Source organism: Hyperoodon ampullatus (genome assembly GCF_949752795.1).
Source record: "Hyperoodon ampullatus genome assembly, chromosome: 15".
NCBI classification, from domain to species: Eukaryota; Metazoa; Chordata; class Mammalia; order Artiodactyla; family Ziphiidae; genus Hyperoodon; species Hyperoodon ampullatus.
The window spans coordinates 37,750,293-37,776,963 of NC_136928.1; the positions used below are offsets into that span (position 1 = coordinate 37,750,293).

The following is a 26,671-nucleotide window of genomic DNA, read 5'->3' on the forward strand; positions in this document are numbered from 1 at the left end:
TCTAAATAAAGCCACAGTAAAGACATGTGTGAAATGATCTGTATGGTGAGTAAACATTTAATGCTATAAGAAACAGCTAAACTGTTTTCCCAAGTAGGCATTCCCTTTTGCAGCCTTACTAGCTATATACAAGAGTTCCAGTTGCTCTATATTCTTGCCAGCATATTTAAAAAACTTTCTTAGCTGCAGAACAACTAAGCCCGTGTGCCACAACTACTGAGCTTGCCTGCGCTCTAGAGCCCTCAAGCCACAACTACTGAAGCCCGCATGCCTACAGCCCGTGCTCCACACAAGAGAACCACCACAATGAGAAGACCGCACACCACAACGAAGAAGAGCCCCTGCTCGACACAAATAGAGAAAGCCCGTGTGCAGCAACGAAGACCCAATGCAGCCAAAAGAACCAAACCAAAGCAAAACAAAACTTTTTTAGACATTCTAGTGGGTGTATAGTGGTATCTTGCTGAGGTGTTCATTTACATTTCCCTAATGACTAAATGATGTTGCATCTTTTCCTGTGCTTATTTGCCACCTGTATCCCTTCTTTCTGAAGTGTACGATTAATCTTTTGCCCACTTATTGTCATTGGATTGTTTATTTTATTATTGAGCTTTGAGAATTCTTTATATATTTTGGATACAAATCCTTTACCAGATAAATATTTTACACATATATTCTCATAGTTTATGGCTTGTCTTTTCATTCTCTTAATAATGCCTTTCAAAAAGAAGTTTTAAATTTTGATGAAGTCCAATTTGCCAATTTTTTTCTTTTATGGATAATGCTTTTGGTGTGGTAGCTAAGAAATATTTGCCTAACCCATGGTGATAAAGATTTTTTTCCTGTGTTTTGTTCTTGTAGGGAAGTAAATTTTTAAATAAAAGAATTAGCGGTGGGCTTCCCTGGTGGCGCAGTGGTTGAGAGTCCGCCTGCCGATGCAGGGGACACGGGTTCGTGCCCTGGTCCCGGAAGATCCCACATGCCGCGGAGTGGCTAGGCCCGTGAGCCATGGCCGCTGAGCCTGCGCATCTGGAGCCTGTACTCCGCAACGGGACAGGCCACAACAGTGAGAGGCCCGTGTACCGCAAAAAAGGAAAAAAAAAAAAAAAAGAATTAGGGGCAAGTGTTACTGTGAATACATAATACTGGTACTAATGATGATACATAATGTTATGACTAACATGTAATTCAGTAAGAGTAAGGTATTTCTTGTGATCATTTTCATCAAGATAACATCTTATTTTAAAGATAACATCTTATTTTAAAGATAATGTCTAAGCACTGCATGCAGAGTTGATGAAAATTAGCAACTTCCAGGGGTCACCCTCTGGACAGTCTGCAGTACAGAGTTAATCTGCTCTTGGTTGGACATTACACTTTCAGTAACAACATACTTTACTATGTGTGTTATAGAGAGGACCTATGGACTGTAAGAGGTGGTGAAAAGCTTATGTGAACAAACTGGCTAACTGGTACAGAATATAAAAATACATTAAAAATTTACTCTTTTAAAATTACAAAGCATCTTTATACTTATGATGAAAATAAAGTAGGAAGGCATATCCAAGCAAGCACAGTACACGAGTACATAATTCTTACTTCTTTTGCTTCCTTTGACTTGACTCGGTCCAGATCACCCAATCTCATCTTTATTAGGTGCCCTGTAATTTCAGACATCCGCCGTTGATCTGAAGGTAAAAATTAATAAGCCTTACTTTTTATGAGGATGTTTTATTACTTTTATTTCTTAAAGAAGATTGCAATCATCAAGAGTTTATGAAAATATCATTGGATATTATTTATAAACACATAAACCTTTTTATCTTTGAAGGATTTTAGGCTGCAAGTGGCAAAATGGCTCATATACAGATAACTGTGCTGCTTTTAATATTACTGTAAATCAGCCTAAGACATATTCAGCCTTCTTGAGAGTGGAAGTACTGGGTGAAAGTCAGTCTGAGAGGCCGCAAAATGACAGATACATAAAACAACATATTATCTACTGGGATTGTCTAGTAATGAAACTCTGGTTGATGCCTAAGGGAATGTGCTAATTCTGGGCCTTATTCCAGTTGAAATCTTTAAAGCTATTCAGCATACTTCATAAAATAAAAGATTCCTATCATTGCTATTTAGAGCTAATTTGTACATTACACAAATAATAAAACTTACCATCTTCTCTTTGTGCATCTTGGTTGAATCTCAAGGATCTTGTGGCATCCCACTTATTCTTCTGCATACTCACACTACTGAAAAAATTAAACAAAAATCAGTACTGATGCTTTTACAGTGAACATCTGACTGGATTAAGGAGCAATACTCACATGAAAGGAGACACATCTCTAGAAGTTGACTAAAAAAAAGTAGACAACATTAAGGCCCAATTAGAACATATTTATTGATTAGCGTTATAGGTAATACAAAAAGAGTTTACATTTATTGGGTGCAAGATACTGTACCAAGAGCATTACAAGCATTCTTTCACTGAAGCCTTGCAACTACTGTGTGAGATAGGTGCTACTATTATCTCTATAATAAACAGCTTCAGAGAAGTTAAGAAACTTTCCACAGAGAAACAGACCTAGAATTTGAACCCAGTTTTATTTGTCTGAACTGGAAGCCCCCCACCTCTATGCAATCTTTTAGAATTCACTCATTCTGTGCCTGTGGTCCTTAACATGGAGATGAACGTACAACCCGTCCAACATATATTGTGTGGAACTTGTTTGAACCCCAGCTTTTCACACATTTTTAGAATCTATAGTTTCTCTTTTAGCCAACTGTAGTTATACTGTTCTCTTATTCCTACCTGGCTTTTTACTCCTTCCTTTGAAGGCATGGGGAAATAAGAATAATTTTAAAAGATCATAAAATATTTATTTAAAAAATTTAGGGCTTCCCTGGTGGCGCAGTGGTTGAGAGTTCGCCTGCCGATGCAGGGGACACGGGTTCGTGCTCCGGTCCGGGAAGATCCCACATGCCGCGGACTGGCTGGGCCCGTGAGCCGTGGCCGCTGAGCCTGTGTGTCTGGAGCCTGTGCTCTGCAACAGGAGAGGCCACAACAGTGAGAGGCCCGCATAACGCAAAAAAAAAAAAAAAAATTTAAAGCCTACTTATTTATTTATTTTTTTAAAAAATTTTTGGCTGTGTTGGGTCTTCATTTCTGTACGAGGGCTTTCTCTAGTTGTGGCAAGCGGGGGCCACCCTTCATCATGGTGCGCGGGCACCATGTTGCGGAGCACAGGCTCCAGACGCACAGGCTCAGTAGTGGTGGTTCACGGGCCTAGTTGCTCCGCGGCATGTGGGATCCTTCCAGACCAGGGCTTGAACCCGTGTCCCCTGCATTAGCAGGCAGACTCTCAACCACTGCACCACCAGGGAAGTCCCTACTTATTTTTTGAATAAGTAATACTGGTTCATAATCCAAGAACTACAAACAGCACATATATTAAAAAGCCTCTGCCCCCCAGACATTCAGTTCCCTTCCTTAGGGGCAACTAATTTTATCAATTTCTTGTATAGCTTTCCACAGATATTTTATGGATATACAAGAAAATTCATACATATTCCTTCGTCTATTCTACAAAAATGGTAGCATAATATGCCACCATACATACTGCTCTGCACTTTTCCTTTTTTCTTTTTTTCTTTTTATTGAAGTATAGTTACTTTACAATGTAGTATTAGTTTCTGGTATAAAGTGATTCGGTTTATATATATATATATGCTCTTTTTCACATTCTTTTCCATTATAGTTTATTACAAGACATTGAATATAGTTCCCTGTGCTATACAGTAGGACCTTGTTGTTTATCTATTTTATATATAGTAGTAGTTTGTATATGTTAATCCCAAACCCCTAATTTCTCTTCCCCAAACTCACTTTCCTTTTTTCATGTGTCAATATACCTTAGGGATCTTTAATCTCAGTCTTTATAGTGATTCTTCACTCATTTTTACACTGCTAGCATTCCACTGTGGCACTCATTACTCTTCTTTTTTGAATTTTTCCTGGCTGTACCTGCTTATTTCTCAATATGAACTTTAGAATAGTAATAGATAATTTAGTGTTACCTTCTCCAATGCCTTTTCTTTCTTCTGACCACAGGGTGAAGACATCTGCTTTTTTGGTTGTTTAGTGAATTTCTTTGGCTTCTCCTTTTTCCCTGATAACAGAAGGTCAATGTTATAAGCATAAGTCCCATATACTTTCCTCATGCACTTGTCACATTCAAACAATAAAACCACTGAAAAATAAAACATTGTTTTTAAAAACTAACAAATTACCTTGGGATAAAAAGTAACTATATGGAGAAATCAAACTAAAAGTGCTTTACAGAGGTTCATTTTAATTACTTTTCTTCTTTCTACTTAGTGAAAATCTTTGCGGAAAAAATGAGGGCAATGAATTCCAAGTGCCAGTGAAATTAAATACAGAAAAATGTTGGGGAAATTATTCATATTTCTTTCTCTGAATCTAATTTGACAGTGGAGTCACACCTCCTAATTCCAAATTTTTTATATAAAAAATAACTATAACCCAGAAAAACACAATTTGAGAATGGGAGGAGAGAAGAGCTCACAAAAAATCTTTAAAATGTCTTTTGTTCATGCAGGAGGTGGGCTATGAAGGTAAAAATGGAGGTCGAACATAAATGATCTTGTGAAAAACCAGATCTGGGACAAAGTATATTTGAAACTAAGGCATTCCTGCAGTCAGTATTCTGCTTTACTCTGGCTGACAGTTTAGTGGAGAAAGGAGAGAGGCAAAAAAGAGGGAGGGGAAAGAAGTATTTCTCTAAAAACAATGTTTGAAGGTTAAGAATATCACATTAGATCACTGTTTCCCAAATATCAATTATTTGTACACCACCTTCACACTTTTTGCTCTATCTTAAAAGGGAAACTTTATCACTACCATAAATGAAAAACCTGTAAAATGTGCTACATAGAAGATAATTTTGAAGATAACAGAATAAAGACAAAACAACATCAATAATCTGAATAGATTTATTTGCCTGCTGGCAAGCCCTGAGCCCCTGACGTGTCTCTTTGTTAAAGTGGGAGATTTAAGTGTTATAAAATTTCTAAAAGCCATGATAAGGTGGGACATATGATAATGGCAGTGTGAAAAGGTTGGATAATTCCTTCCCTAAAAACAGAAGAACAATATTATAAACAACCATCTGCAGGTACTGGGGAATAGTCAAAGGAAGATAGAAAGTTCAATGTTTATGTTTGAAAGATGCAAGAGCTAAGAGCTGTGAGTTTGTGGCTTTCTTGTCTGAGGGCACTTCCCCACCTCCCAGTTCAGGGAGGAAAATTACAGCCTTGAGTTCTAGGGAGAAGATGATAAAGTTCGAAGCAACAGAGAAGCTGGAATTTTTTTTTTTGGCCGTGCCACGTGGCTTGTGGGATCTTAGTTCCCTGACCAGGGATTGAACCCATGCTCCCTGCAGTGGAAGCGTGGAGTCCTAACCACTGGACTGCCAGGGAATCCCCAAGAAGCTGAAAATTTAAAGGGGAAAATATGGAAGCAAGAAAGAGACTTGAGGTCTAAAATGTGAGTATAAACTATGCCCAAATTCCTAGCTGAGTGCTAATCTCTGCAGGTATATGGGAGACCCTAGGAAGCCCCGCTAAAAAGGCAAGCAGAAACTAGGGTGGGGTGTTGATCCTTGCAAGACGGAACTGTTCTTTGCGAGATGTGGGGGTTTCTTGTGCCTTCTGACTGAATGATTTCCCCAAGCTGCCTTTAGCTTGAGCTTCTGAGAGTCTTATAGGCTTGAGGTATCAGAGGTCAGACTTGGGAACTGGAAAAACAAGTAGGAATCTAGGAGGGAACCCAAAAAGCAACGAAACCACTAAGCAGGTGAGCCCCCAAATATGAATATAAATTCTGTCCAAATCCTTGGCTGACCACTAAACTACACAGGCTGGTGTGGCCCCTGGGGGGGCATGCTAACGCAGTAGCAGTCAGCAGCCAAAAAACCTATGAAAAACACCATCCACTGCATAGCAGCCAGGAGACGGATTTTGCAGTTTGGCTCTGGCAGGTTAATTGCTTACTAGAACAAAAATCCCCAAAATCCTCAGAAGAACAAAAGAGATTTCAGAGTTGCACAGAGATAATCTACGATGTCCAGTTTTCACCGAAAAGTTATGAGATAAAGAAAGTAAAAAGAAAAGAAACAGTCAGAAAACACTCAGAAAAGAAACAGTCAATAGCAACTGATTCTGAAAGGGCCAGCATGTTGGACTTAGGAGACAATAACTTCAAAGCAACTATTATAAATATGTTCAAAGGAAAAATGGTAGTACTGAGTAAGCACATAGAGAATCTCAAAAGAGAAACGTAAAGTATAAAAGAACCAGTGGGAAATTCTAGAGCTGAAAGGCACAATAATTGAAATGAAAAAATGTACCAGATGGGCTCAAGAGAAAATGTGAAATGGCAGAAAAATGAATCAGTGAATGTGAAGTTTTCAAAAGGTCATAGGTGTACTGGAGCTCCAGAAAACGAGTGAGAGAAAGGGGAAAAAAATACTTAAAGAAATAACGATTGTAAGATAACATTAATTTACAGATCCAAGAAGGTCAACAAATCCCAAGTAAGATAAACACAAAGAAAGTCACATCTAGGCATATCATAGTTAAGCTTCTAAAAGTTAAAGATAAAAAGAAAATCTGAAAAGCAGCATGATTAAAAGTGCACATCACATACAGAGGGGAACAATTTTATCACAATGACTGACTTCTCATCAGAAACAATGGAGGCCAGAAGAAATTGAAATGACATATTTATTTATTTTTAAACTCTGGCCAATATTATGTTTAATGGTTAAACACCAAAGGCATTATCATTGAATAAAGAACAAGACAAGAATGAAAACCACCACCATCGGAAATTTTAGCCTCTGTAAAAAACAAGGAAAAATATTGAAATATATGAGACCAATTTTATCACAATGACTGACTTCTCATCAGAAACAATCAAGGCCAGAAGACATTGAAACAACGTATTTAAAGTGCAAAAAGAAAAAATTGTTATTAACAAAGAATTATATATCAAAAAAACTGTACTTCAAAAACAAAAGCAGGGACTTCCCTGGTGGCGCAGTGGTTAAGAATCTGCCTGCCAGTGCAGGGGACATGGATTCGAACCCTGCTCTGAGAAGATCCCACATGCCACGGAGCAACTAAGCCCGTGTGCCACAACTACTGAGCCTGCGCTATAGAGCCCGCGTGCCACAACTACTGAGCCTGTGCTATAGAGCCCATGAGCCACAACTACTGAGCCCGCGTGCCACAACTACTGAAGCCCGCGTGCCTAGAGCCCGTGCTCTGCAACAAGAGAAGCCACCACAATGAGAAGCCCACACACCACAATGAAGAGCAGTCCCCACTCGCCGCAACTAGAGAAAGCCCGCGTGCAGCAACGAAGACCCAAAGCAACCAAAAATAAATAAATAACTAATTAATTTTTTTTAAAAAGCAAGGGGCTTCCCTGGTGGTGCAGTGGTTGAGAATCCACCTGCCAATGCAGGGGACACGTGTTCGAGTCCTGGTCCGAGAAGATCCCACATGCCACGGAGCAACTAAGCCCGTGCGCCACAACTACTGAGCCTGTGCTCTAGAGCCCGGGAGCCACAACTACTGAGCCCACGTGCTGCAACTACTGAAGCCTGCGCACCTAGAGCCCGTGCTCTGCAGCAAGAGAAGCCACCACAATGAGAAGCCCGTGAACCACAAAGAAGAGTAGCCCCTGCTCACTGCAATTACAGAAAGCCCGTGAGCAGCGACGAAGACCCAACACAGCCAAAAATAAATTAATAAAATTAATAAATTCTTTTTTAGACGATGATATGGATTTTCTCCTTTATTCTGTTAATATGGTGGAATGTATTTCCAAATGTAAAACCAAATTTGCATTCCTGATATAAACATTACTTGGTCAATTACTTGATATATTAACCTTTTTTTTTTTACTGGATTTTATTTGTTAATATTTAAAAGTTTTTTATTTTGATAAGATCATATGTTTTTTATTCTTCAATTTGTTAATATGGTGTATCACATTGATTGATTTGCGTATATTGAAGAATCCTTGCATCCCTGGGATAAATCCCACTTGATCACGGTGTATGATCCTTTTAATGTGTTGTTCATTTCTGCTTGCTAGTACTTTGTTGAGGATTTTTGCATCTATATTCATCAGTAATATTGGTCTGTAATTTTCTTTTTTTGTAGTATCTTTGTCTGGTTTTGGTATCAGGGTGATGGTGGCCTCGTAGAACAAGTTTGGGAGTGTTCCTTCCTCTGCAATTGTTTGGAAGAGTTTGAGAAGGATGGGGGTTAGCTCTTCTCTAAATGTTTGATAGAATTCACCTGTGAAGCCATCTGGTCCTGGACTTTTGTTTGTTGGAAGATTTTAAATCACAGTTTCAATTTCATTACTTGTGATTGGTCTGTTTGTATTTTCTATTTCTTCCTGATTCTGTCTTGAAAGGTTACACCTTTCTAAGAATTTGTCCATTTCTTCCAGGTTGTCCATTTTATTGGCGTAGAGTTGCTTGTAGTAGTCTCTTAGGATGCTTTGTATTTCTGCGGTGTCTGTTGTAACTTCTCCTTTTTCATTTCTAATTTTATTGATTTGAGCCCTCTCCCTCTTTTTCTTGATGAGTCTGGCTAAGGGTTTATCAATTTTGTTTATCTTCTCAAAGAACCAGCTTTGAGAAGCCTTATTGATCTTTGCTATTGTTTTCTTTGTTTCTATTTCATTTATTTCTGCTCTGATCTTTTTTTTTTTTTTTTCATTACGCGGGCCTCTCACTGCTGTGGCCTCTCCCATTGCGGAGCACAGGCTCCGGATGCGCAGGCTCAGCAGCCATGGCTCACGGGCCCAGCTGCTCCGTGGCATGTGGGATCTTCCCAGACTGGGGCACGAACCCGTGTCCCCTGCATCGGCAGGCGGACTCTCAACCACTGCGCCACCAGGGAAGCCCTCTGCTCTGATCTTAATGATTTCTTTCCTCCTACTAACTTTGGGTTTTGTTTGTTCTTCTTTCTCTAGTTCCTTTAGGTGTAAGGTTAGATTGTTTATTTGAGATTGTTCTTGTTTCTTGAGGTAGGCTTGTATTGCTATAAACTTCTCTCTTAGAAGTGAATCCCATAGGTTTTGGATCGTCGTGATTTCATTGTCATTTGTCTCTAGGTATTTTTGATTTCCTCTTTGATTTCTTCAGTGATCTCTTGGTTATTTAGTAATGTACTGTTTAGCTTCCATGTGTTTGTGTTTTTTATGTTTCTGTGTAATTGATTTCTAATCTCAGAGCGTTGTGGTCAGAAAAGATGCTTGATATAATTACAATTTTCTGAAATTTACTGAGGCTTGATTTGTGACCCAAGATGTGATCTATCCTGGAGAATGTTCCATGTGCACTTGAGAAGAAAGTGTAATCTGCTGTTTTTGGATGGAATGTCCTATAAATATCAATTACATCTATCTGACCTATTGTGTCATTTAAAGCTTGTGTTTCCTTAGTAATTTTCTGTTTGGATGATCTGTCCATTGGTGTAAGTGAGGTCTTAAAGTCCCTCACTATTGTTGTGTTACTGTTGATTTCCTCTTTCATACCTGTTAGCCGTTGCCTTATGTATTGAGGTGCTCCTATGTTGGGAGCATATATATTTATAATTGTTATGTCTTCTTCTTGGATTGATCCCTTGATCATCATGTAGTGTCCTTCCTTGTCTCTTGTAATGTTCTTTATTTTAAAGTCTATTTTATCTGATATGAGTATTGCTACTCCAGTTTTCTTTTGATTTCCATTTGCACGATATAACTTTTTCCATCCCCTCACTTTCAGTCTGTATGTGTCCCTAGGTCTGAAGTGGGTCTCTTGTAGACAGCATATATATGGGTCTTGTTTTTATATCCATTCAATGAGCCTGTATCTTTTGGTTGGAGCATTTAATCCATTTAGGTTTAAGGTAATTATCGATATGTATGTTCCTATCACCATTTTCTTAATTGTTTTGGGTTTGTTTTTGTAGGTCTTTTTTTTTCTCTTGGGTTTCCCACTTAGAGAAGTTCCTTTAGCATTTGTTGTAGAGCTGGTTTGGTGGTGCTGAATTCTCTTAGCTTTTGCTTGTCTGTAAAGCTTTTGATTTCTCCATCGAATCTGAATGAGATCCTTGCTGGGTAGAGTAATCTTGGTTGTAGGTTCTTCCCTTTCATCACTTTAAATATGTCATGCCACTCCCTTCTGGCTTGTAGAGTTTCTGCTGAGAAATCAGCTGTTAACCTTATGGGAGTTCTCTTGTATGCTATTTGTCGTATTTCCCTTATTGCTTTCAATAATTTTTGTCTTTAATTTTTGCCAATTTGATTACTATGTGTCTTGGCGTGTTTCTCCTTGGGTTTATCCTGTATGGTACTCTCTGCACTTCTTGGACTTGGGTGGCTATTTCCTTTCCCATGTTAGGGAAGTTTTCGACTATAATCTCTTCAAATATTTTCTCGGGTCCTTTCTCTCTCTCTTCTCCTTCTGGGACCCCTATAATGCGAATGTTGTTGCGTTTAATGTTGTCCCAGAGGTCTCTGAGGCTGTCTTCATTTCTTTTCATTCTTTTTTCTTTGTTCTGTTCTGCAGCAGTGAATTCCACCATTCTGTCTTCCAGGTCATTTATCCGTTCTTCTGCCTCAGTTATTCTGCTACTGATTCCTTCTAGTGTATTTTTCATTTCAGTTATTGTATTGTTCATCTCTGTTTGTTTGTTCTTTAATTCTTCTAGGTCTTTGTTAAACATTTCTTGCATCTTCTCGATCTTTGCCTCTACTCTTTTCCAAGGTCCTGGATCATCTTCACTATCATTATTCTGAATTCTTTTTCTGGAAGGTTGCCTCTCTCGACTTCATTTAGTTGTTTTTCTGGGGTTTTATCTTGTTCCTGCATCTGGTACATAGCCTTCTGCCTTTTCATCTTGTCTATCTTTCTGTGAATGTGGTTTTTGTTCCACAGGCTGCAGGATTGTAGTTCTTCTTGCTTCTGCTGTCTGCCCTCTCTAAATAAATTTATATTAAAAAAAAAGGAACAGGGCTTCCCTGGTGGCGCAGTGGTTAAGAGTCCGCCTGCCGATGCAGGGGACACGGGTTCGTGCCCCGGTCCGGGAAGATGCCACATGCTGCGGAGCGGCTGCGCCCGTGAGCCATGGCCGCTGAGCCTGCGCATCCGGAGCCTGTGCTCCGCAACGGGAGAGGCCACAGCAGTGAGAGGCCCGCGTACCGCAAAAAAAAAAAAAAATAAAAAAAAATAAAAAAAAGGAACAAAAGCAAGGGACCTCCCTCGTAGCGCAGTGGTTAACACTCCACGCTCCCAATGCAGAGGGCCCCGGTTCGATCCCTGATCAGGAAACTAGATCCCACATACATGCCTCAACTTAAGAGTTCACATGCCACAACTAAGGAGCCCATGTGCTGCAATTAAGGAGCCAGTGAGCTGCAACTAAGGAGCCCTCGAGACGCAACTAAGTAGCCTGCCTGCTGCAACTAACAGCCAGTGCAACCAAATAAATGTTAAAAAAAACCACCACAAAAGTAAAATAAAGACATTTTCAGATGAATAAAAATAAGAGAATTCACTAGCATACCTGCACTACAGGAAATAATGAAAGAAGTCCTTCAGAATGAAAGATAATAACATCAGATGGTAACAAAGATACAGAGACAAATGATAAATATAAAAGACTAATTGTATATATTTTCTTTTATTCTTCTCTAAATGACATATAACTGTGTAAAGCAAAAATATACATTTATATATATATAAATGTATGATATGTATATCATATGATATATGATATTTATATACACATATATTTATAACAACAATAGCACAAAGAAGGGGAAGAAAATGGAACTATATATTATTTTAAGGTTCTTCTATTTTACCTGGAATAATTCATATTACCTTTAAGTAGATTGTGATAGGTTAAAGAGGAATGTTGTAATCTTTTTTTTTTTTTTTTGCTTTATAACAAATTTAATCAGTTATACATACACATATGTTCCCATATCCCCTCCCTTTTGCGTCTCCCTCCCACCCTCCCTATCCCACCCCTCCAGGCGGTCACAAAGCACCGAGCTGATCTCCCTGTGCTATGCGGCTGCTTCCCACTAGCTATCTACCTTACGTTTGGTAGTGTATATATGTCCATGCCGCTGTTTCACTTTATCACAGCTTACCCTTCCCCCTCCCCATATCCTCAAGTCCATTCTCTAGTAGGTCTGTGTCTTTATTCCTGTCTTACCCCTATGTTCTTCATGACATTTTTTTTTCTTAAATTTCATATATATGTGTCAGCATACAGTATTTGTCTTTCTCTTTCTGACTTACTTCACTCTGTACGACAGACTCTAGGTCCATCCACCTCATTACAAATACCTCAATTTCATTTCTTTTTATGGCTGAGTAATATTCCATTGTATATATGTGCCACATCTTCTTTACCCATTCATCCGATGATGGACACTTAGGTTGTTTCCATCTCTGGGCTATTGTAAATAGGGCTGCTATGAACATTTTGGTACATGTCTCTTTTTGAATTATGGTTTTCTCAGGGTATATGCCCAGTAGTGGGATTGCTGGGTCATATGGTAGTTCTATTTGTAGTTTTTTAAGGAACCTCCATACTGTTCTCCATAGTGGCTGTACCAATTCACATTCCCACCAGCAGTGCAAGAGTGTTCCCTTTTCTCCACACCCTCTCCAGCATTTATTGTTTCTAGATTTTTTGATGATGGCCATTCTGACTGGTGTGAGGTGATATCTCATTGTAGTTTTGATTTGCATTTCTCTAATGAGTAAAGATGTTGAGCATCCTTTCATGTGTTTGTTGGCAGTCTGTATATCTTCTTTGGAGAAATGTCTATTTAGGTCTTCTGCCCATTTTTGGATTGGGCTGTTTGTTTTTTTGTTATTGAGCTGCATGAGCTGCTTATAAATTTTGGAGATTAATCCTTTGTCAGTTGCTTCATTTGCAAATATTTTCTCCCATTCTGAGGGTTGTCTTTTGGTCTTGTTTATGGTTTCCTTTGCTGTGCAAAAGCTTTTAAGTTTCATTAGGTCCCATGTGTTTATTTTTGTCTTTATTTCCATTTCTCTAGGAGGTGGGTCCAAAAGGATCTTGCTGTGATTTATGTCATAGAGTGTTCTGCCTATGTTTTCCTCTAAGAGTTTGATAGTGTCTGGCCTTACATTTAGGTCTTTAATCCATTTTGAGCTTATTTTTGTGTATGGTGTTAGGGAGTGATCTAATCTCATACTTTTACATGTCCCTATCCAGCTTTCCCAGCACCACTTATTGAAGAGACTGTCCTTTCTCCACTGTACATTCCTGCCTCCTTTATCAAAGATAAGGTGACCATACGTCCGTGGGTTTATCTCTGGGCTTTCTATCCTGTTCCATTGATCTATCTTTCTGTTTTTGTGCCAGTACCATACTGTCTTGATTACTGTAGCTTTGTAGTATAGTCTGAAGTCAGGGAGCCTGATTCCTCCAGCTCCGTTTTTTGTTCTCAAGAGTGCTTTGGCTATTCGGGGTCTTTTGTGTTTCCATACAAATTGTGAAATTTTTTGCTCTAGTTCTGTGAAAAATGTCAGTGGTAGTTTGATAGGGATTGCATTGAATCTGTAGATTGCTTTGGGTAGTAGAGTTATTTTCACAATGTTGATTCTTCCAATCCAAGAACATGGTACATCTCTCTATCTATTTGTATCATCTTTAATTTCTTTCATCAATGTCTTATAATTTTCTGCATACAGGTCTTTTGTCTCCTTAGGTAGGTTTATTCCTAGATATTTTATTCTTTTTGTTGCAATGGTAAATGGGAGTGTTTCCTTGATTTCACTTTCAGATTTTTCATCATTAGTATATAGGAATGCCAGAGATTTCTGTGCATTAATTTTGTATCCTGCTACTTTACCAAATTCATTGATTAGCTCTAGTAGTTTTCTGGTAGCATCTTTAGGATTCTCTATGTATAGTATCATGTCATCTGCAAACAGTGACAGCTTTACTTCTTCTTTTCCGATTTGGATTCCTTTTATTTCCTTTTCTTCTCTGATTGCTGTGGCTAAAACTTCCAAAACTATGTTGAATAAGAGTGGTGAGAGTGGGCAACCTTGTCTTGTTCCTGATCTTAGTGGAAATGGTTTCAATTTTTCACCATTGAGGACGATGCTGGCTGTGGGTTTGTCATATATGGCCTTTATTATGTTGAGGAAAGTTCCCTCTATGCCTACTTTCTGCAGGGTTTTTATCATAAATGGGTGTTGAATTTTGTCGAAAGCTTTCTCTGCATCTATTGAGATGATCATATGATTTTCCTCCTTCAATTTGTTAATATGGTGTATCACATTGATTGATTTGCGTATATTGAAGAATCCTTGCATTCCTGGAATAAACCCCACTTGATCATGGTGTATGATCCTTTTAATGTGCTGTTGGATTCTGTTTGCTAGTATTTTGTTGAGGATTTTTGCATCTATGTTCATCAGTGATATTGGCCTGTAGTTTTCTTTCTTTGTGACATCCTTGCCTGGTTTTGGTATCAAGGTGATGGTGGCCTCGTAGAATGAGTTTGGGAGTGTTCCTCCCTCTGCTATATTTTGGAAGAGTTTGAGAAGGATAGGTGTTAGCTCTTCTCTAAATGCTTGATAGAATTCGCCTGTGAAGCCATCTGGTCCTGGGCTTTTGTTTGTTGGAAGATTTTTAATCACAGTTTCAATTTCAGTGCTTGTGATTGGTCTGTTCATATTTTCTATTTCTTCCTGAGTCAGTCTTGGCAGGTTGTGCATTTCTAAGAATTTGTCCATTTCTTCCAGGTTGTCCATTTTATTGGCATAGAGTTGCTTATAGTAATCTCTCATGATCTTTTGTATTTCTGCAGTGTCAGTTGTTACTTCTCCTTTTTCATTTCTAATTCTATTGATTTGAGTCTTCTCCCTTTTTTTCTTGATGAGTCTGGCTAATGGTTTATCAATTTTGTTTATCTTCTCAAAGAACCAGCTTTTAGTTTTATTGATCTTGCATGTTGTAATCTTTAGAAGAAATGCAAAGAATATAACTGAAAAGCAAATAAAATAATTTAAATAATACCCTAAAATTATTTTCTTAGCACAAAAAAAGCAGGAAAGGCGAAACAGAGAAGCAAAACATCTGAGAAAATTAGAAAATGAATAGCAAAATGGCAGACCTGATACAACCATATCAATAAACACATTAAATATAAATAGAATAAGTGTTCCAGTCAAAATGCAGAGATTGGGCTTCCCTGGTGGTGCAGTGGTTAAGAATCTGCCTGCCAATGCAGGGGACACAGGTTTGAGCCCTGGTTCAGGAAGATCCCACATGCTGCAGAGCAAATAAGCCCATGTTCCACAACTACTGAGCCTGTGCTCTAGAGTCTGCAAGCCACAACTACTAAAGTCCACATGCCTAGAGCCCGTGCTCCGCAACAAGAGAAGCCACCGCAATGAGAAGCCCACGCGCCACAATGAAGAGTAGCCCCCACTCACCACAACTAGAGAAAGCCCGTACGCAGCAATGAAGACCCAACACAGCCAAAAATTAAAAAAAAAAAAGCAGAGATTGTCAAACTAGATAAACAAGCAATTACCAACAATATGCTATCTACAAGATACACAATTTAAATTTTATTTATTCATTTATTTTTGGCTGTGTTGGGTCTTCGTTGCTGCATGCGGGCTTTCTCTATTTGCGGCGGGCAGGGGCTACTCTTCATTGTGGTGCATGGTCTTCTCATGGATGTGGCTTCTTTTGTTGCGGAGCGTGGGCTCCAGGTGCACGGGTTTCAGTAGTTGTGGCACACGGGCTTCAGTAGTTGTGGCAAGTGGGCTTCAGTAGCTGTGGCTCGTGGGCTCAGCAGTTGTGGCTCATGGGCTCTAGAGCACAGGCTCAGTAGTTGTGGTGCATGGGCTTAGTTGCTCTACGGCATGTGGGATCTTCCCGGACCAGAGCTTGAACCCGTGTCCCCTGCATTGGTAGGTGGATTCTTAACCACTGCGCCACCAGGGAAGTCCCCACACTTTAAATTTAAAAACATGAAGAAGTTGAAAATAAAAGGATAGAAAAAAGATATGTCATCCAATTGGTAAACAAAAAAAATCTAGAGTGATTATGTTAATATTAAACAAAACAGACTTTCAGACAAGCAGTTTTACTATAGACAAGGAGGGGTAGATCATGAGAAAAGAGTCAATACACTATAAATGTATATGTGCCTAATTACAAAGCTCTAACACATACACAAAGCAAAAACTGACAGACTTGAAAGGAAAAATACATAAATTAACAAGCATAGCTTGAGATTTCAATACTACTCTCTTAGTAATTGATAGAACAAGTAGTTAGAATATGATTAGAGAAGACTTGTACCAGAAAATCAAACCAACTTGACCCTACCTTTAAAGACTACTCCACCTATAACAGCAGAATTCACATTCTTTTCATGCACATCTGGAACATGTGTTAATAAAATTTAGAAGATGAAACCACAGAGTACATTTTCTGACCATGATGGAATTAAATTAGAAACCTACAACTGAGAAGTATCCAGAAAAATCTGAAAATATTTGGAAATTAAACATATTACTAAACAACACATGGGTCAAAGACAAAATCATAAGGGAAATTAGAAAATATTTTGTGTTGAATATAAATGAAGAAAAGATATATCAAGTCTGTGAATACTTAAAAGCAGTGCTTAGAGTGAATCTTATAGCTTTAAATACTTATACTAGAAAAGAAGTAAAAAACCAGTGATTTAAGTTTCCACTTTAAGAACCTAAAAAAAAGAGGAAATTAAGTCCAAAGTAATTACAAGGAAGGAAATAGTAAATATAAGAGGGAAATCAATGAAATATAAAATAGGCAAACTATAGAGAAAGTCAATGAAATCAAAAGCTGGTTCCTTGAAAAGATCAATAAAACTAATAAACCTCTAGCTAAACTGACCAAGAAAAAATGAGATAAGACACAAATTATCAATATCAGGAATGAAAGAGGGACATCACTAGAGATCCTTCAGACAGAAAAGGATAATAAGAAAATACCATGAGCAACTTTATGCCAATAAATTTGACAACTTGGATAAAATGGACACATTCCTTGAAAGAAATTATCAAAACATTCAAGAAGAAATAGAAAACCTGAATAGCACTATATTAATTAAAGACCTTAACTGATAATTAAAAAGCTTCCTATAAAGAAAACTCCAGGCCCAAAAGACTTTACTGCTGAATTTCAGCATACTTTTAAGGGACAAAGAATACAAATACTACACAAATTCTTTCAGAAAAGAGAAGTGAACATTTTCCAACTCATTTTATGAGGTATTAACCTGGTAACAAACTTGAAGAAGACATCACAAAAAAACTACAGACAAATATCCCTCATGAACATAAACAAAAAATCTTTAACAAAATACAAGCAAGTCCAATACAGTAACATATAAAGAGAAAAACACCTCACGACCAAGTGGAGTTTACCTCGGAAGACTGATGTAACACTTGAAAAATCAATGTAATTCATCATATAGGTATAATGATGGAGAAAGACTATATTATCATCTCAGTAGATGGAGAAAAAGCATTTGACAAAATTCAACACCCATTCATGTGGCAAACTAGAAATAGAAAGGAACCTCCTCAACCTGAGAAAGGGCGTTTATGAGAAGCCAACAACTAACGTTAGATACTTAATGGTTAAAGATTGAGGGGACCTCCCTGGAGTCCCAGTGGTTAAGACTTCGCCTTCCAATGCAGGGGGTGTGGGTTTGATCCCTGGTCGAGGAGCTAAGATCCCACAAGCCTTGCAGCCAAAAAAACCAAAACATAAAACAGAAGCAATACTGTAACAAATTCAACAAAGACTTTAAAAATGGTCCACATCAAAAAAAATCTTTAAAACTATAAAGATTGAATGCTTTCCCCCTACCATAAGGAACAAGGCAAGGATGTCTGATCACACCACTTCTATTCAACATCGGGTCCTAACCAACACAAAATGGCAAGACAAAGAGATAAAAGGCATACATACTGAAAGCAATCTAATAAGCAAAGAAAAATTAAGCCAATTTAGCAAGGTCATAGGATACAAAGTCAATATACAAAGACCAGCTGTATTTCAATATTACCATTAATGAACAATTGGAAAATTAAAAAACCTACTTCCATTTATAAAAGCAGAAGAAAATACTTAGGAACAAATTTAACAAAAGATGTTACAACGTTTGCATAGTGAAACTACAAAACATGATTGAGAGACATTAAAGAAGACTTAAATAAATGGAGAAACAGTCTGCATTCATGGATTGGAAGACTTGCCATTGGGAAAAAAAAGAGCAACATACAGCTTCAACACAATTCCAATAAAAATTCCGGCAATATTTGTGTAGAAATATCCACATTTATTCTAAAATGTATAGGAAAAGCAAAGCACCTAGAAATACCAAAATAATCTAAGACAAGAGAACAGTTTTGGAGGACTCACACCACTGATTTCAAGAGTCACTAAAAACTACAAAAATTAAGACAGTGTGACATTGATATACTGATGTAAAGACAGAAGAATCAATGGAAGAGAACAAAGTTCAGAAGTAGAGCCATATGTAATGGTCAACTGATTCTTTAACAAAGGTGCTAAAGTAATCCAATGGGGAAAGAACAGTCTTTTCAACAAATGGTACTAGGACAACTGGCTATGCCTATGGGAAAAAAAAAGGAATCTTGACTCTTACCTCATACCACACACAAAAATTAACCTGGAAGGGACTGTATACTTAAATATAAGAGCTAAAGTCATAGAACCTCTAAAAGAAAACATAGAAAATCTTTGTGACTTTGGGGTAGCCAAAGATTTCTTAGCTAGTAAAGCCTGAAACATAAAAGGAAAGCTAAAAAATTATAGTTCACAAAATTAAAAACTTTTGTTTTCAAAAGACAATGCTAATAAAAGTAAAAGGCAACTCATAGACTAGGGAAAAATATCTGCAAAACATATGGACTTGTATCCACAAATATATAAAGAACTCTTACAATTCAATAAGGCAAACAATTCAATTAAAAAAGATTTAAGGCGGGGCTTCCCTGGTGGCGCAGTGGTTGAGAGTCCGCCTGCCAATGCAGGGGACACGGGTTCGTGCCCCGGTCTGGGAGGATCCCACATGCCGTGGAGCGGCTGGGCCCGTGAGCCATGGCCACTGAGCCTGCGCGTCCGGAGCCTGTGCTCCGCAACGGGAGAGGCCACAACAGTGAGGGGCCCGCGTACCGCAAAAAAAAAAAAAAAAAAAAAAAAGATTTAAGGCAAAAGATTTAAACAGACATTTCACAAAAAAGACATATAAATGACCAAGCAGCACATGAAAAGATGCGAAGAATTACACACGCACTAGAATGTCTAATATTAAAAAAAAAACACACAATAATGCCAAGTATTGGTACAAATGTGTAGTGACTGGAACTCTCATACATTGCTGGTGGGATGCAAAATGGTACAGTCACTTTGCAAAACAGTTTGCAGTTTCTTATAAAGTTAAACATACACTTAGCATGTGACCCAGCAATTCCACTCGTAGGTATCTACCCAAGAGAAATGAAAACATATGTCCACACAGACTTTTACACAAATGTTCACAGCAGCATTATTCATAACAGCCAAGAACTTAAAAGAACCCAAATGTCCATGAAATGGTGGATGGATGAACAGATTATGGTATATTTCTACAATGGAACACTACTCTGCAATAAAAAGGAACAAACTACACACAACAATCAACACACAACACACAACAAATGGATGAATCTCAAAAACATACTAAGTGAAAGAAGCCAGACACAAAAGGCTATTCATGATTCCATTTATATGAGATCTTAGAAAAGGTAAACCACAGTGACAAAAAGCAGATTAGTGGTTGCCTGGGATTGGGAGTGGGGAAAGGGAACTGAGTGTAAAGGGTTAGAAGGAAACTTTCTGGAGTGATATTCTAGGTCTTGATTGTGGTGGTGGTTATACAACTGTGCTTAAACTCATCAATGTGTACACTTAAAAATGAATGAATTTTATTACATGTAAACTATACCTCAATCAACTGTGAAACAAACACACACACACACACACACACACACACACACAATAAAATTTTCTCCTTCACTAATTAGTATTGAAAAATAATTGATAAATGACTAGTTTTTTCATTAGGGGAATTCAACATGTAAAGAAAAATTATACAAAACTTAGAAATAAGACAAAGGGAAGACTGCATGTCCTTTAAGTGATATACTGGAGGACTGCTTACTTAATCCTCTAAGAGAACGTCCTTATGTTTGACTTTCTTGTCTACTATTGATTGAAGGCCCAGATACTGTGAAGTTTCATGTTACCTTACAAATTTTTCTAATAGAAATGCAAATGATTTCTGTCCAATAGAAAAGATAACCCCGGGACTTCCCTGGTGGTCCAGTGGTTAAGACTCCACGCTTCCACTGCAGGGGGCACAGGTTTGATCCCTGGTTGGGGAACCAAGATCCCGCATGCCACGTGTCGGGGCCAAAAAAAGGAAAAAAGGAAAACAAAGATAACCCCAGCGGTTATGGGTTTATTGCCTTGTATGACATTAGTCAGTGTTGTATCTAATTTGCAATCTTTTTTTAACATTCTTTTTTCAAATGCCTACAAATACCTGAGCCTTCAAATGCTTAACCCTAACCCTAACTTTCCCTGCTATTTCTCTCACTAATGGGTTGAAAAATTTTGACACAAGTTCATTCTATAGGTGTATAAAGTTATGGTTTTAACTTAAAAAATCATACTTTGATGACTATTATTTAATGCTTCATCTGAGTGTCATTTCAAATCATCTCAGGTACAATGAGATAGTCACACATTTTGAGAAACCCATTAGGTTACACCTGAAATGAAAACTTGGAGGGTTATTTCTTAGTATACTGCACTTTAAAAAAAAAATAACTTTATGAGTATTCTGTGTTAGTGTCAGGGTTAGGGAATCTTGATGAAGTCTCTATTATTTATTTTTTCCACGTTGTAACCTACCATGTAGACTTATAAAGCCAATTCTTCATCCCTTGCATTAAATCCTTTGGAATATACCCTCCTCATAAAAGTGAGACTTGATTTTTAACTTAGAAATCCATACTTTGTTTCTTGGATACTTCTTCTTCATCTCCAACTTCATCTTCAGTGACCTCGGACCCAGTGGTATATTCTTCTTCTTCTGAAAATAATGACTGTTGTTTCTGAATTGAAAAAACAAATACATCGTATTAAAACTGTATATTATCACATCACCAATGAATTCTTTCAAACACACTCATCTAAATTTATTTTGGATGAATGAGCCAAACAAGAACTGATAAAATGACCACTGTCTAGCACAACTTTCAGGAAATGGGTGTAAGAATTTCTACATTTAGGACAGGATAGCATTACATTAAATATTTTAAAATTTTATTTCCTTCACAGATTCTAGCAGAGTGATGGGCACATTATAAGTACTCAGTATTTGTTGAACTGCACTTCTACCACTCAATTGAAAGTATTTTCCTTGATATTAAGATTAAATTAGGGGGCCTCCCTGGTGGCGCAGTGGTTGAGAGTCCGCCTGCCGATGCAGGGGATACGGGTTCGTGCCCCGGTCTGGGAGGATCCCATATGCCGCGGAGCGGCTGGGCCCGTGAGCCATGGCTGCTGAGCCTGCGCATCCGGAGCCTGTGCTCCGCAACGGGAGAGGCCACAACAGTGAGAGGCCCGCATACCACAAAAAAAAAAAAAAAAAAAAAAAAAAAAAAAAAAAAGATTAAATTAGGGACTTCCAAGGTGGTCCAGTGGTAAAGAATACGCCTTCCAATGCAGGGGATGCGGGTTTGATCCCTGGTCAGGGAACTAAGATCCCACATGCCGTGGGGCAACTAAGCCCGTGTGACACAACTATTGAACTCGTGTGCCTCAACTAGAGAGCCTGTGTGCTGCAAACCAGAGGCCACACTCTCTGGAGCCCACGCACCCTGGAGCCTCCGTGCCACAACTAGAAAAGAGAAAAAAAAAAAACCCGCATGCCACAACTAGAGAAGCGTGCGCAGCACAATGAAAAATCCCCTCATGACTCAATGAAGATCCCGCGTGCTGCAACTGAGACCTGATGCAGCCAAAAATAAATAAATAAACCTAAAAAAAAGATTAAACTAAAATACAATAATTGCCAATATGAATGTAGTCTCATAAACAAGTAAATGTGCACATTCTCTGGGTGAATGTGGCGCTGGATTATCTGAACGTATCGCCATCAGTTTCCTCCATCTATCTACCTGACTGTCTGTTATCACTGATACAAATTTCTATTCCATTCTTGTGAATACTGGTGGCAGATGGCATAGTAATGGCAAATAGGCAAAAAAACAACAAAAAAATCAATCAATCAATCGAACAACCAAATAATTGATATGTTGTTTTGTTCAATGTTCTAAATGTGATTTAAAAGTGACTTTAAAAAAGTCATTTAAGAAAACTTATGGATTATGCAGCAAGATAATGGAGTATGTGTCTGTTTTAAACAATGACTTTTTTTTTTTAACAATGACTTTTTAATAAGTGTGAAATTACAGAAGCTGAAAAGGATGATATACATTTAACTAAAATCTATAAAATTAGATACTCATGAGATTCTATTAAACTGAAATTTGATTTAGGAAGAAAGAGATTCATGAAAGTGAAATATAGTTGCTCACTTACCAGCTGCAGTGTCCAGTTTTTCAGTGATAAGAACTATAAAAAAGACAAAGGAATAAGAGATTAATATATCTGCATCTACCCAGATTGCAGCTCCTTATTTTCATATGGATATTGTAGAAGAGTTGGAAAAAGTTTAAAAAGTTCATTCCCTTCTAGGTTGAAACATAATTTTAAACTCATCTAAAAATGATATAGTACAATCTTTTGTATTCCCTGCCCAGAAAAAATGTGTATGTCTACAAAAAAGAAAAAAAAAATCAACATTTCCTAGGGTCATTTCCAAAGGATAAGTAAATCACATATAGAGATAATATAATTTTATATTGTGAATTATTTCAATCACTTTTTAACGTTTATATTCTATTATAAATTAAGGAACCAGATTATACATGGATATTCAAGAAATCTAATTTGTTATTTTGTATATAATTTATAAATAAATGTTAGTAATTAAACACAGCCACCTAAAGTTTATAATGCATTTTACATGGAATATTTCATTTTCTCAAGTAAATGCTACTTCAACTAACACAGACAGGAAGTTCACAGGCAGAGACTCCCTGGCTGTTAGTAACAGGAATCAAAGGAATCAAAGCTTTCCAGTCACCTTGAAAATATCTCAGTTTTGAAACCCTGGAAAAACTAAATGCATTACTGAATACAATTAACAAAAAGAATTTCATACCAAAAAATGTTTACAGGACTAGGAGGGGATAAAATATCTCATTCATACTATCTTCATTTCTCAAATCATTATTTGTCCATAATAAACCCTGAAGACTATATTTTTCCCCCAAATTTAAGTTGATTAATTATTAATTCTTTGAGTACAAGGAATGTATCATCCTTATAGTCCTGTTAACTCAGCATAATACCTTGTTATGACAGTTAATGCATATTAATGGAAAATTTCAATATTAATTTAAACCGATCAAATTTCTGTCAAAGATTACATATTATTAATTGTTTTTATAAATAAAGAATAAATGAAGCAAGCTACTTACAGCATTGAGCTCCCCACTCTTGGGGCCCCATGGTGTATTTGGCTCCAGTAAAACATCACAGTCTAGACCCTTTTCATCACAGGGACCACCAGAATCACTTGAAAGGAAAAGACATTTTATGGAGAAGTGTTCAATTTAAGATTTTTTTTTTGGCCTTGCTGCGCAGCTTGCAGGATCTTAGTTGCCCAACCAGGGATCAAACCTGGGCCCTGCCAGTGAAAGTTGCCGAGTCCTAACCACTGGACCGCCAGGGAATTCCCCAATTTCTTAAGAATTTAAATGCAAACAATATCCTTTCTTATTGCAAATGTCTTACAAATTGCTCTTTAGAAATACAGTTCTTGAGTATAAAGGTATGCCACTTCAACATTTACATTTCTTAATGCATCTAGTGACTCCCCCAGCATAAGTCACTCCATATGGGGGGAGCACCACTATACTCCAAGCATTGTACCTGCCAGGTGGTGAAACAGGCTGCTATGGTGGATACTGCTTTGAGGACAGCTTTTATTAGAGAGTCCTCCTACCCCCAACCTGACAGCCTGTTGCAACTGTAAAATGATGGAAGTGACTTCATTAATTACTGAATCCAAGGAGTTCAAATTTATGCAAAGATAACCTTAACCATCAATTTCTTTTTCTAGTTCCATCAATTAGCTAAGATGGGCTTAAGTAACTTGGAAAACATTTTTTAAATCCTCTAAAATTGGAGTGTGGGCCCCACCCTTTGAATCACCAGGAAGTCCTATTATTAGTTTTTCTTCCCCTTGGACTTCCAATATTTAGAGATTTTTTTCCTACCAAATAAACACCTGCTTGCTCTTATTTTAAGCTAACATATAATTTCAGCTAGGCTTTCTGAAATAATGAAAACGACTGCCATTACTGATTTGGGGAGGTACTGGCGGGTAGAGGATTCCAGGATGCGAACCATTGAATAAAGCCGCAGTACACCATTTCCCCCACCTCACCTGACTGTATCTTTAGCAAAAGGCACAAGAATGACATCTTTGTGTCTCTGCAGATCATCCAGTATTCTGGCAGTTGGGCAGGACAGCAAATCTTCACCTTCACCTTGATCACAAAGAGCAACCATGTGGTCCTTCACTTTACAACCCTGTCACGTAAAAGACTAAATTTGAGAGGTTGGTTCATTATAGAAACATTCCTTTAAAGACAACTGTATGTTTCTGTTCTTCTTTGCCCCGTCATACCATCCTACTAACACTTTTACACCTTTCTCAGTATCTCAAAAAATAATACTCATACAGAAAAGAGCTTGAAACATAAATGTATACCTTAACAAATATCCATGTAACACTATCCATACTAAAAAACAGAATATTGCCAATACTCTTGGGCCCATTCCTAACCATAATTGCCTCCATCCTCCCCAAAGGATAACCTCTACCTCGACTTTTATGGTTCTCACTTTCTTGCTTTTACCTTTTACCACTTAAGGATGTATTCTTAAACACTACAGTTTAGTTTGTTTCATTTGTATTGTTTTTTTTTGGAAATAAATTTATTTACTTATTTATTTATTGGCTGCATCGGGTCTTTGCTGCTGCACACGGGCTTTCTCTAGTTGTGGCGAGCGGGGGCTACTCTTCATTGTGGTGCACAGGCTTCTCATTGCAGTGGCTTCTCTTGTTGCGGAGCACAGGCTCTATGTGCACGGGCTTCAATAGTTGTGGCACATGGGCTCAGTAGTTGTGGCTCGTGGGCTCTAGTGCTCAGGCTCACTAGTTGTGGCCCACGGGCTTAGTTGCTCTGCGGCATGTGGGATCTTCCCAGACCAGGGCTCGAACCCATGTCCCCTGAATTGGCAGGTGGATTCTTAACCACTGTGCCACCAGGGAAGTCCCATCTCATTTGTTTTAATACTATGCTTTTGTGATTCAACCATGTTACTACATGTAACTAACATTTGCTTTAACGGACAGTATGCTATTGTATGAATAATCACAATTTGCTTATCTATTCTACAGCTGGTGGATGGGTTATTTCCAGTTTGGAACTAGTCCAAGTAGTAGTATTATGAACATTCTTTAACATGTTTCCTGATGCACAAGTGCTCATGTATACCAAATTAAATTACTATCAGCAGTGTATGAGAGTTCTCATTACTCTATGTTCTTGATAACACTTGGTGAGACATTTTAATTGTAGTCATTCTGGCGAGCATGTAGTGGTATCTGTGGTTTTAATTTGCATTTCCCCAATTAAAAATGAGGTTGAGCTCCTTTTCATGTTTACTGAACAACAAGGAACTTTCTGGTGTGAAGTTCCTATTGTCATTTTCTTATTAATTTGTACAAGTCAAAAAAATCTTAATATGAACCTTTTATGGATATGTGTTGCTAATATCTGGTCCCACCTGTGAGTTTGTCTCCTCAGTTTCAGTTTATTTAATGTAGTTAATGTACTTCAATTTAAAATCTCTCCCTTTACAGTATTATCTTTTAATAGCTTTATTAGTTTTTTGTTCTTTTCTGGCCACCCTGCACAGCTTGCGGGATCTTAGCTCCCTGACTAGGGATCGAACACGCTCCCTCGGCAGTAAGAGCACGAAGTCCTAACCACTGGACTGCCAGGGAATTCCCAGCTTTATTAGCTTTTGTTTCACATATAGGCTTTTTTGGGGGAATAGTTTTTGATATCCCAATGTCCCAGGACCTCTTATTGGAAAGTCTATCCTTTGTCCACTGCTCTGTAACGTCACCTCTGTCACAGTGGCTAAGTAGCTTTGAGTACAAAGTACTCAAAGTATGTAAGTAGCTTTGAGTACAGACATTCCTTGGTATCTGTGGGGGATCGGTTCTAGGAGTCCCCAT

The 26,671-nt window shown here is 37.9% G+C and overlaps 1 protein-coding gene across 4 annotated transcripts in view; it reads right to left on the reverse strand.

The window, feature by feature from the left end:
- The window catches only part of SANBR (SANT and BTB domain regulator of CSR), a gene marked incomplete at both ends in the record, with an annotated part of 69,569 nt that overhangs the window by 6,797 nt on the left and 36,101 nt on the right, over nucleotides 1-26,671 (reverse strand). For all 4 annotated transcript variants that reach the window (XM_079721470.1, XM_079721469.1, XM_079721471.1 and 1 more), the window contains 8 exons: nucleotides 1,600-1,688; nucleotides 2,173-2,246; nucleotides 2,325-2,353; nucleotides 4,075-4,166; nucleotides 21,239-21,338; nucleotides 22,831-22,863; nucleotides 23,835-23,931; nucleotides 24,806-24,951. In XM_079721470.1, coding sequence (XP_079577596.1) covers nucleotides 1,600-1,688; nucleotides 2,173-2,246; nucleotides 2,325-2,353; nucleotides 4,075-4,166; nucleotides 21,239-21,338; nucleotides 22,831-22,863; nucleotides 23,835-23,931; nucleotides 24,806-24,951 — 660 coding nt within the window. The remainder of the gene's footprint in view (nucleotides 1-1,599; nucleotides 1,689-2,172; nucleotides 2,247-2,324; nucleotides 2,354-4,074; nucleotides 4,167-21,238; nucleotides 21,339-22,830; nucleotides 22,864-23,834; nucleotides 23,932-24,805; nucleotides 24,952-26,671) is intronic.